The following is a 12479-nucleotide window of genomic DNA, read 5'->3' on the forward strand; positions in this document are numbered from 1 at the left end:
AGGCAATCATTTTTTTGCATTATTAAAACGTGCTTGTCCGGAATAACCAGAATTAAGGATTTACATTTTCTTGAAAAAAAAGTTGTCTGACTTTCTGTCTTTTTTATACGCCCGTCTCTGAAAGAGTGGGGCGTATTATGTGAACACCCGTGGCGGTGGCGGGCAGCGGATGGGCGGCGTCCAAAGCATGTCCGCTTTCTAAGTCGAGCAGTTTTCATCGGATCTTCACCAAACTTGCTGACAGTGTTTGTGGGCATAATGTCTTGGCCAAGTTCTATAACCTGCCAAATCACCTTAGGCACTCTTGGATTATGGTCCTTCCCCTGCAAAATGAAACGATACTGTTCATGAACAGTGCATGCATATTTCATGAATGGAGTTCATGAACACTTCATGAATTGTTTGTGAAGATAAAATGGCACAAATTCTTGAAACATTCTTAAATACCATGTTCATGAACAGTGCATGAAAAGTGAAAGATGACTTCAAGAACTAATGTACATGAACAGTTCATGAACAATTCACTTCATGAATAGTTCTTGATATTTTGTTGAACATGAATAGTTCATGAACTTCTTGCTATATGTTTTTATTGTGCCATTCTATCTTCACAAACTAGCAGTGAACCATTCATGAACATGATTCTTCATTAGTTCATGAACTACCTGTCATGAGTAGTGCATGAAAGATTCAAGAAAATAACATCATGATTGTTCCTTTAACCTTTTATCATGGACAAGTCAAGAACTCTGTGATTCTTTAGTAGTTCATGAACTGTTCATGAACACTTAAGGACAGTTCATGTCCAAAAATTCATGAACACAAATCAAGAACTGCTGAAGGTTACAGTTCATGAACAGTTCTTTAATGGTTTGAAGTGTTCATGATTTCAAGAACTGCATTTTGCAGGGGTTGTATTACTCGAAAAACAGCAAATTTAGCCTTGTCTGATCGCTGAGTCACTTCACCAAACTTGCTGACAATGTTTGTGGGCATAATATCTTGGCCAAGTTTGATAACCAGCCAAATTGCCCAAGGCACTCTTGGATTATGGCCCTTGAATTACACGAAAAACTGCGAATTTAGCCTTGTCCGCTCTCTATAAGTCCAACAGTTTTCATCCGATCTTCACCAGATTTGCTGACAATGTTTGTGGGCATAAAATCTCGGCCATGTTCGATAACCAGCCAAATTGCCCTTGGCATTCTTGGATTATGGCCCTTGAATTACCCAAAAAACTGCGAAATTAGCCTTGTCCACTCTCTAAGTCGAACAGTTTTCATCCGATCTTCACCAAACTTGCTGACAGTGTTTGTGGGCATAATATCTCGGCCAAGTTCGATAACCACTGAGCCAAATCGCCACAGGCACTCTTGGATTATGGCCCTTGAATTACTCAAAAAACTGTGAATTTAGCCTAATGTCTGCACTCAAGTCGAACAGTTTTCATCCGATGTTCACCAAACTTGCTGACAATGTTTGTGGGCATAATATCTCGGCCAAGTACGATAACCACCCAAATCGCCCCAGGCACTCTTGGATTATGCCCCTTGAATTAGGCCAAGTTGATGACGGGCGTATTTTGTGATACTGTCACAGTCTGGCACTATCTTTTAAATAAGCAACATTGTTGGGATAGTCATTCTTAATACCAAAAACAGGTATAACTTATGTATAATACTTTAAAACTAAACAGTTGTCATCTATACATAGTAGTTAGAAGTATCAAACTCTAATAAGACTATGATCTATCTATACCATACTACAACTAGCTGAATGCTTCTAAAAAAATTTGGAAGTACGGAGAAATAAATATCAGTTACATAATATAAAATTTTTATATAGTATACTTAGCCTATTTTCACCCAGAAGAGTTTGATACTGGCCCCTTTAGATTAGTATTACCCCTGCACTTCTCATTAACTGACAACATCTCCTCATGTCATGAAGGTGGAGAACAATTCACTTGAAGACTTCTTTAGATAACACATTTTTTATCAAATTTTTCAAAGTTGACATTCTTGTAAGCATGAGTTCAAACTTATATCTCCCTGATTAGAGGCCAGAAGATCATAGATGCTCAGGTCCAAGCACTTCCCTCAGTCCACTTTTAAGCTTTTTCCTTGGACCTAATGCCGCCCAAAGTGACAAAATGTAATGCATTTGTATGTCTTGATTAAATAATCAATTAAATAAGATTGTGTAATTCAATGAGTCACAATGGCAAAGTTTTATTATCTTTGTAAAACAATTGTTAATGAATTATTTATAACTAAGGCAATTTTCTGACTCATTGATAATGTGCAAGAATTATCGGATTTTCTTTCTCGGTGCCCTGCTTTGTGCAAGTCTGAATTGTGGTTTTAAGATAATACGACCTTTTGTTAGCAGTAAAGAATATCTACTTTATTTAAAATAAAAGTAATTCCGAACTTAAATGAAAAGACAGTGTGCTGATCATAACAGATACATATTGAATATATAGTAATTAGTATACCTTCGATCCACTTTATGATTGTAATACTGCGTTAATTTCATTCGGGGATAGTTATTGTCCGGTGTACAAATGTCGATAGTAAGGATTTATATTCATATGTTACGCTTAACTGATTTGTTTATACTATAAATGCACTTTGCAAAACATTTGCTACCATAAAAAGCTTTTACGCACAGTGAACACAATCATATAGTACTAAAAAGTTAAAGTGTTACCTGAACGGAAATGGAAATTTATCTACAGACGTGTATATGTATGTTTGTATTCAATTTTAATACTTACAGGTGTGTACAGACGGTGTAAATCAACAAATTTAGAAGTTTGATGACATCACCAACAGTTTAATTCATGGATCGCTTACAAAAGATTTATTGACGTGATTAAGCTTCAGGAAAAACAAAGCGGGCATTCAAGTAGTAGTTGCAAATTAAATGGATTCGATGACAAAGTCACTCATTCGAATGAATGATAACATTTTACACTGATCTCAATGTTTTGAATCGCTTGGTAGTGTAATAAAGGTGTTGTGAAGATACAAATTCATTAAAGTATTGTAAGAAATGGGAAATGTTGTATTAAAGATTAATATAATTGAAATGGATATATAAACACCTGCTGAAATAAAAAGTTTAGAAAGTGACTGTGTGGATCGGAGACGTAACAGAATGTCTGCCTCGGTGGATATAAATAGTGGAGTAAGTGGTGGGATGGCATCACCAGTGGAAGCAGAAGATGCATTTGGAGATGGTAAATATCACTGTCAGATATATATTATGCAAGTGGTCACTGTGTAGTTCAATCACGCACTTTACCAAACATCATTTGACATCTGTACTGTAGGAGACCTTTGCCTGAAATGACCTGACTAGGTCTCTCAAAAGCAAAGAAAGATCCAGAGTTTCATAGGACAGTCAGATTGACCTTTAAAAATCATTCTCTCGAGCAAGGAAAGGCTCCAATTTCTTAGTCATTATGATAATGTGACTGTTAAAGTCAAGTCACAAATCCATTTTTCAAATTATTTGAAACTGCAGGGTGCAAAAACATTGTTAATAATATATCAACAACAGAAGGTTCTCTCTGGTCTTGTGTCGTGTTAAAATTAAACCAATCTAGGTTTTGCATTACCCCATTACAATGACCTCACTTCAAAGAACTTTACGAGACCTTATGATTTAATGCTTTATTGTACCCTGCCCCCCCCCCCCCCCCCCCCCCCACCCCGCCAACAGAGTTGTAAGGAGGGGGGGTATACTGGTTTCAGGTTGTCTGTCTGTCTGTCCGTAGACGCAATCTTGTGCGCACTATCTCTCCTTATCCCCTTGACACAATTTAATGAAACTTCACACAAGTGATCAGTACCAACAGTAGTTGTGCATGGGGCATGTTAGGTTCTTTTAGAAAAAAAATTTGCAGAGTTATGGGACTTTGTTTTTTTGTTACTATACTATATACATAGACACAATCTTGTGCGCACCATCTCTCCTCATCCCCTTGACACAATTTAATGAAACTTCACACAAGTGATCAGTACCAACAGTAGTTGTGCATGGGGCATGTTAGGTTCTTTTAGAAAAAAAATTTGCAGAGTTATGGGACTTTGTTTTTTTGTTACTATACTATATACATAGACACAATCTTGTGCGCACCATCTCTCCTCATCCCCTTGACACAATTTAATGAAACTTCACACAAGTGATCAGTAACAACAGTAGTTGTGCATGGGGCATGTTAGGTTCTTTCAGAAAAAAAATTTGCAGTGTTATGGGACTTTGTTTTTTTGTTACTATACTATATACATAGACACAATCTTGTGCGCACCATCTCTCCTCATCCCCTTGACACAATTTAATGAAACTTCACATAAGAGATCAGTAACAACAGTAGTTGTGCATGGGGCATGTTAGGTTCTTTCAGCTACAAAAATTGCAGAGTTATGGGACTTTGTTTCTTGTTAACATACTATGTACATACAGTCTGCATATGCAGTCTTGTGCATGCCTGATCTACCAAACCCTTGCACACAATTTAATGAAACTTCACACAAGTGATCAGTACCAACCCTAGTTGTGCATGGTCATGTTACATTCTTTTAGATAAATATTCTGCATAGTTATGGGACTTTGTTTTTTGTTACTATACTGTATACATACAGTCTATATGCATACAGTCCACATAATTATGCAATCTTGTGTGCGTCAAATTGCAATGTACTGTGTCAGTGCATGCGGGGGGTACATTCATCACCTTTAGTGATAGCTCTAGTTTTTATACAGTTTAAGAGAAATTTAATTTCAGTGTCAGAGCTCTTAAGTATATCCTGGTGACAGCTCCTTGATATATATATTTTCTTGCTAACATTTTTACAGACCCAAGAATGGACAAGAAGAAAAAGTTTAAGCCATTCCAGAAGATGAAGAACTTTTTCCGTGGTAGCAGCAAGAAACGGTTCAAACCGGAGGAGGCTGGTGGTCAGAAATCTCATTCTATAGGTGCGCTTCACCAACATTCTAGTGGTGCGGATGATGACGATGAAGGAGGGTATACACTGTTTATTTTATTAGCTTGATAGGAGTCAAATCATTTCTGTTTAGATACCCATCTGCAGGCTTTTAAATGAAGTAATGAATGCCTTGGGGGTCATCTTGTGTCTTCAGTCACTGGTATAACAGGTAGAAAGTGGATACAAGGTTAAAAGTGGTTGTTGGGCAGAAAAACCAGAAAAGATGCAGTTACATTTTTTGTATACATGCATTTGTCATGACGTTACTGTGAAATCTTTAATATTCATTGGAGGCTGATTTTTGTCAAGCCCGCTTGCGGTGAGCTCAATATAGTCATCACTTTTGGCGGGTCGGTGTATGTGCATCCGTCTGTGTGTGTGTCTAACCGATTTGTTAGGACCATAACTTTGACATGCATGGACCAATCTTTTTGTACCCCCCGACAACAAAGTTGTAAGGGGGGGTAAACTGGTGTCAGGTTGTCTGTCCGTCCGTCTGTCTGTCCGTAGACACAATCTTGTGCGCACAATCTCTCCTCATCACCTTGACACAATTTAATGAAACTTAACACAGGTGATCAGTAACAACAGTAGTTGTGCATGGGACATGTTAGGTTCTTTCAGAAAAAATTTTTGCAGAGTTACGGGACTTTGTTTTTTGTTACTATTCTAAATACATAGACACAATCTTGTGCGCACCCATCTCTCCTCATCCCCTTGACACAATTTAATGGAACTTCACACAAGTGATCAATAACAACAGTAGTTGTGCATGGGGCATGTTAGGTTCTTTCAACGACAAAAATTGCAGAGTTATGGGACTTTGTTTCTTGTTAACATACTATGTACATACAGTCTGCATATGCAATCTTGTGCGCGCCTAATCTTCCGAACTCTTGCACATAATTTAATAAAACTTCACACAAGTGATCAGTACCAACCCTAGTTGTGCATGGTGCATGTTACGTTCTTTTAGATAAATATTCTGCATAGTTATGTTTATTGTTTATATACTGTATACATACAGTCTATATACATACAGTCCACATAATTATGCAATCTGGTGTGCATCAAATTGCAATGTACTGTGTCAGTGCATGCGGAGGGTACATTCATCACCTTTAGTGATAGCTCTAGTTTATCCCCCCGTCAAAGGCAAAGGGGATATTAGAAATGCTCTCCGTCTGTGCGTGCGTCCGTCCGTCCGTCCGCAACGATCTTTGTCCAGAGCATAACTCCAAAAGTACTGGAGGGATTTTCTTCAAACTTCTTACACTGATATAACACAATGGTAGGAAGTGCAGTGTGCAAGAACAATAACTCTACCTTGCCTATTTTTTGAGTTATTCCCCATTATCTTATTTTCTTAAAAAAATTTGTCCGGAGCATAACTCCAAAAGTACTGGAGGGATTTTCTTCAAACTTCATACACTGGTAGAACACATTGGGAGGAAGTGCAGTGTGCAAGAACAATAACTCTACCTTGCCTATTTTTTGAGTTATTCCCCTTTACCTTGTTTTCTTAAAAAAATTTGTCCGGAGCATAACTCTAAAAGTACTGGAGGGATTTTCTTCAGTCTTCATACACTGATAGAACACATTGGGAGGAAGTGCAGTGTGCAAGAACAATAACTCTACCTTGCCTATTTTTTGAGTTATTCCCCTTTATAATATTTTCTTAAAAAAATTTGTCCGGAGCATATCTTTTTCATGCATGGAGGGATTTTGATATATCCTGGCACAAATGTTCACCATCACGAGGCGGAGTGTCCTGTGCAAGAACCAGGTCCCTAGGTCTAAGGTCAAGGTCACACTTAGAGGTCAAAGGATACAAGAATGAAAACCTTATCCGGAGCATTTCTTCTCCATGCATAGAGGGATTTTGATATAACTTGGCACAAATGTTCACCACCATGAGACAGAGTGTCATGCGCAAGATCCAGGTCCCTAGGTCTAAGGTCAAGGTCACACTTAGAGGCCAAAGGTCAGATACAAGAATGACTTTGTCCGAAGCATTTCTTCTTCATGCATGGAGGGATTTTGATGTAACTTGGCACAATTATACACCATCATGAGACGAAGTGTCATGCGCAGTTCCCTTCTTTAGAATTACTTCCCTTTGTTGTTACTTTAAATAGCTTTTATTGTAACTTTTTCATTACTAGTCGTAGGGAAAAATCGAGACCACTTTTCTGTATTACAACATGCATGCTACATCCAATTTTGAGGTGTATTTTGACCAATCCCTACCTGGTAAAGATTTTTGTGTGGACTTACAATTTTTTTTTTTTTTTTTATAAGATTAACTTCCCTTAGTTGTTACTATAAATAACTTATATTGTAACATTTTTATTATTGACCATAGGGAAAAAACAAGACCACTTTTCTGTGATACAACATGGATGTTACTTTCCAATTTTAGGTGTTTTTTAAGATATCTCTACCTGGTAAGGAGTTTTTTTGTGGACTTAGAAAAACAAAAGACTTACAATGATTACTAAACAACCACAAAATTAAAATTCCATTTGAAAATACAGCTGCTAGAATAAAGAAATTTGCTGTGACGGGCATATATTGTGACATTCTGGCACTCTTGTTCCCTGCTAGCTTTCCATTCCTTCTTTTTACAGTAGCCATATAGAAAAACATCATACAGCTATACTGTTCATGAAAATTAATAAAATTTAGCAGTAAACCACCTCACCACTGACATATTCTTTCTTCCACATCTTTAAAACCCCTGATGTGGACCACAACTAAATGGTTCTTCAAAGCTTTTCCCAAAATTAATACTTTCAGACACGTAACTTGCCAGGAACTTTAGCCTTCAATTATAATATGCCCGGCGGGGGGATTGGCCATGTCTAACATGGCTCTTGTTTATATTTGGCATGAATGTTTACCTCAATGAAAAGGAGTGTCATGCGCAAACCCCATGTTCCTATCTCAAAGGTCAAGGTGACAGTTGGAGGTCAAATGTCAAATTGAAGTTTGTCTGGACCATAACTTTGACATGCATAGATCAATCTTGTTTATATTTGGCATGAATGTTAACCTCAATGAGAAGGAGTGTCTTGCACAAACCCCATTTTCCTATCTTAAAGGTCAAGGTCACAGTTGGAGGTCAAAGGTCAAATTGAAGTTTGGCCGGAGAATTTCTTCTTTATGCATGGTGGGATTTTGATGTAACTTGGCTTGAATATTCTCCATTATGAGACAGAGTGTCATGTGCAAGAACCAGGTCCCTAGGTCTAAGGTCAAGGTCACACTTAGAGGCCAAAGGTGCTGGAGGGCTCATCATTCTGCCCGTGGGCAAGCAGAATGTATTTCTAGTTGTTGTTGGGTCATTATTAGCTCATCTGATTTTTTGAAAAAAAATGATGAGTTATTGTCATCACTTGAGCGGTTGTCGGCGTCGGCGTCGGCGTTGCCTGGTTAAGTTTTATGTTTAGGTCAGCTTTTCTCCTAAACTATCAAAGCAATTGCTTTGAAACTTGGAATACTTGTTCACCATCATAAGCTGACCCTGTATAGCAAGAAACTTAACTCCATCTTGCTTTTTGCAAGATTTATGGCCCCTTTTGTACTTAGAAAATATCAGATTTCTTGGTTAAGTTTTATGTTTAGGTCAACTTTTCTCCTAAACTATCAAAGCTATTGCTTTGAAACTTGGAATACTTGTTCACCATCATAAGCAGACCCTGTACATCAAGAAACATAACTCCATCTTGCTTTTTGCAAGAATTATTGCCCCTTTTGGACTTAGAAAATCAGTTTTCTTGGTTAAGTTTTATGTTTAGGTCAGCTTTTATCCTAAACTATCAAAGCTATTCCTTTAAAACTTGCAACACTTGTTCACCATCATAAGCTGACCCTGTACAGCAAGAAACATAACTCCATCCTGCTTTTTGCAAGATTTATGGCCCCTTTTGGACTTAGAAAATATCAGATTTCTTGGTTAAGTTTTATGTTTAGGTCAACTTTTTCTCTTAAACTATCGAAGCTATTGCTTTAAAACTTGCAACTCTTGTTCACCATCATAAGCTGACCCTGTACAGCAAGCAACATAACTCCATCCTGCTTTTTGCAATAATTATTGCCCTTTTTGGACTTAGAAAAATCATTTTCTTGGTTGAATATTATGTTTAAGTCAACTTTTCTCATAAACTATCAAAGCTATTGCTTTAAAACTTGCAACAGTTTTTCACCATCATAAGTGGACACTGTACATCAAGAAACATAACTCTATCCTGCTTTTTGCAAGAGAGATGGCCCTTTTTAGACTTAGAAAATCATGGGTAGGACAATATTTCTATTACACAAAAAAAATCAGATGAGCGTCAGCACCCGCAAGGCGGTGCTCTTGTATGAAATAAAATACCATTTGCCAAGTAAAATTTCCCTTCATTTTATGTTAGGAAGGGTTAAAATCCATGAATTTATATTCCCGCAAACTGCCATTTTGGCAATACCCACAAGATTTAGTGCATGAAATTAAATGATTTCACTGTAAGTTATAGCCCATATTTAAATCTATTGAATTTGTGACAGTCAAGATAAAGATACATGTACTGGGTATATTGAATTGTGAGTACAATTCTGAGGCATCAAGGAACAGATTTTTGTTTTACTCCTCTTTAATCCAGCCAGGACTCAAACTAGCAACTTTTTTTGTTTGGCAGTAGTGTTGGTTATGGAATTGATGACCATGATAGCCTAAATACCAGTACTTTGGAGAGAAGTTCATTAAGAGCTGCAAATTGACAACATGATCATTATTGGGTCTCTCTCATCACCAATGATTTATCTGTCTGACCTAGGCCGCCACAGCCACTAAAGGTCACACTGGGCTACTGAAGTGTTTTTTTGTGTGTATAGAATAGTGATCACAGTATGCACATGAAGAGATGAATTAACTTTTATATAACTTCAAAACTTTCAAGCAGCATCACATGTTATTTTATTGTTTCGTTATTTTGCAATTTCAGTCATGTGTATTAAGAGTACCAAAAGCACATGATGGAAAGAAATTTCACATAGAAAAAATCTCCACAGATTGTGATAATGTGAGCTATGTAGAAAAGTGTGTATTTTGAATTAATTTGTTTTCATTAAAATTCATGAGCTTTTACATTGTAATGCCATTTTTAGATTCAGACCCAAGTCCCTTGGTTTAGCGGGCAGCCGGAGTATTTCTGAGGATAGTATCTTCAAGCCAGAACCCAAGGAACAGACACCAGGTGTTTTAGAGAATAAAACTGTCTCCATGGAAAATATCGACACAAATCCATTTCAGGTAAGATAACACATACATAATATATATTCTAGAACCAACTACATAAACATGTATCTTGTGTAATCAACATTAATTTACATATTAATTAAAGGCCATATATATGGTTGTTAAAATTGCATGATTGCATGAATGTTTTGTTTGTCAGACAGTGGGGAAAAGTTATTTCATTGAATGAATAGCATGGCATGCATTGTAAAAACCAAAAAAAAAATTGGAATAATTATGTTAGGAATAATATTGTAGTATGAGCTTACGTTAGCAGTGTAATAAATAAAAGCCAACAACGGCGATGTATTGATACAGTCAAACATGTGCAAAGGCAGCCACTACAGTCAAACCTGTTCTTAAAGGGCATTATATTTACCATAAATAGTGCAAATCAATCTGACTTAAGTACTTGATCTTCTAAACGAAGATCTGAGAACGACCCATTCACATACGTCTTCTGTATATTTTGGATTTCCAGTATTGCTATTTTTATTTTAACCAATCAGACGACTTGTTCGAATTTCAAAGAGTACTAAAAATGTGCAGTCATTCCAGGGCTCGAACCCGGGACCCATCGCTTACGAAGCAAGTGGCCTACCGACTGAGCTAACCGGCTATCTGACACATTACGACATAAGAATCGTAAATATCAAAAGTCAAGGCTACAGGTAGATTTGCAAAATGTTGCAAGTTAAGCTCTGATTGGCTAGCGAAAGGGTCGTCAGAAAGAGGCTATGAATAGGTCGTTCTCAGATCCTATGCGTAGCGTAATAGGAGATGTACTTTAGTCAGATTGAGTGCAAATTAACTTATGTTGAGGGAAATAAACCTTTTGATTTTTTTTCCATTTCCTAAGGATGGTCTTTACAGACAGTTTTGACTGTACATATTAAAATGTTCAGTGCCTGAAAAGAAACCCGCTAAGACATATTGTTTCAAGAAAAGAGAACTTAGGTAAAAAACTAAGTATGAAAAACACAATAAAACATTGATGCATTCATGATCTAGCTGTAATCAGTCAACCTCCACCTCATATTAATGTGGGGAAGCTATTTGTAACTTGTGGAGAGCAAGTTCAGTACTGGTACACATTAAACACTGTTACTGACCAAAGTTAATGCACATTTTAGAAATATTGTTCAGGTAGAAATATTGTTGAAAACAGGGTTTACCTATATTCAAAGAACAGATAGGCTTACAGTCAGCTGTTCTGATATATGACATACATAGGGAGAAGGAAATACAATACATCAGAAATGCTGAAGTTCAGACCGGTCCACTTACTAGCATTATTTAATTTATATTTAAATTTGAAAAACAACATTGAACAAACACACTTGATCTCTCCACCGCCCCCTCCCAGAAAAAAAAGTTATTTGTTTAATTAAAAAGAACCAAACGATTTTGTAACGCAGAAAGCATTCACAAAATGAACCTCAAGATTTTTTAAAGTTTATAATATTTATTTTGAAGTTACATCAATTGTGTACTTTTGTAGTAACACTAAAAATCGTCTAGAGAAACTTCTATGGTTCAATAAAAATTTAAATAATGCAAGTTTAATGTGTATGTCAAAAATTCATTTTCCATTTTATGGGTTAAAAAATGAGTGAAATTCTTGACATATTTGACTTAAAGTTTGGGTGTATTGAAGCATATATAACCCATTTAATTATATGGTAGTGGAGACGGTATAGTTGATCAAAAGAGACTGAAAATGAAATAATATGGTCCGATTTCATTACAGTTCCTTTTTCAAATGAACAAATAAGGCAGAAAAGTTCGCAATAAATCTTGTTCGTTTTTGTATTATTCCGAATGGAGAGTGATTCAAATTCAAATATAATTTAATCTTATACATGTATGCTAATCTTTAAAGAGGGAAGGGGAACAATTTAAATTGTAAATTAGCTATTTCACAATTAAGGCTACTGCTAAACTATGTTGTTAAAGTGGTTAGGAGAGGGGGGGGGGGGGGGGTAAGAATATACAGTTTCCTCAGGTTTGAAAAATATTGCAACCTGTTGGATGACAGGTTGTCTTTTCAAGATTCATTTACTTTTTAAGGTAGTGAACCTGTAATGGCAGTCTGTAATTTCCTGGCGATAACGTATTCTTGTTTGGTTTTTCTTGGGACGCTAATACAGCTCATACGAGCACCTGACTTTTCTGTTTATACCAGAGAATGGCCAAAT

General features: G+C 36.6%; 1 protein-coding gene across 4 annotated transcripts in view; it reads left to right on the forward strand.

The window, feature by feature from the left end:
• Positions 1-12479, forward strand: part of LOC123557272 (nucleolar protein dao-5-like) — a 78102-nt gene that overhangs the window by 14172 nt on the left and 51451 nt on the right. For all 4 annotated transcript variants that reach the window (XM_045348662.2, XM_045348659.2, XM_045348663.2 and 1 more), the window contains exons 2-4: positions 2782-3244; positions 4867-5038; positions 10152-10296. In XM_045348662.2, coding sequence (XP_045204597.2) covers positions 3163-3244; positions 4867-5038; positions 10152-10296 — 399 coding nt within the window. In that variant the 5' untranslated portion in view covers positions 2782-3162. The remainder of the gene's footprint in view (positions 1-2781; positions 3245-4866; positions 5039-10151; positions 10297-12479) is intronic.

This window comes from Mercenaria mercenaria, chromosome 5 (assembly GCF_021730395.1).
Source record: "Mercenaria mercenaria strain notata chromosome 5, MADL_Memer_1, whole genome shotgun sequence".
In the NCBI taxonomy this organism is placed as follows: Eukaryota; Metazoa; Mollusca; class Bivalvia; order Venerida; family Veneridae; genus Mercenaria; species Mercenaria mercenaria.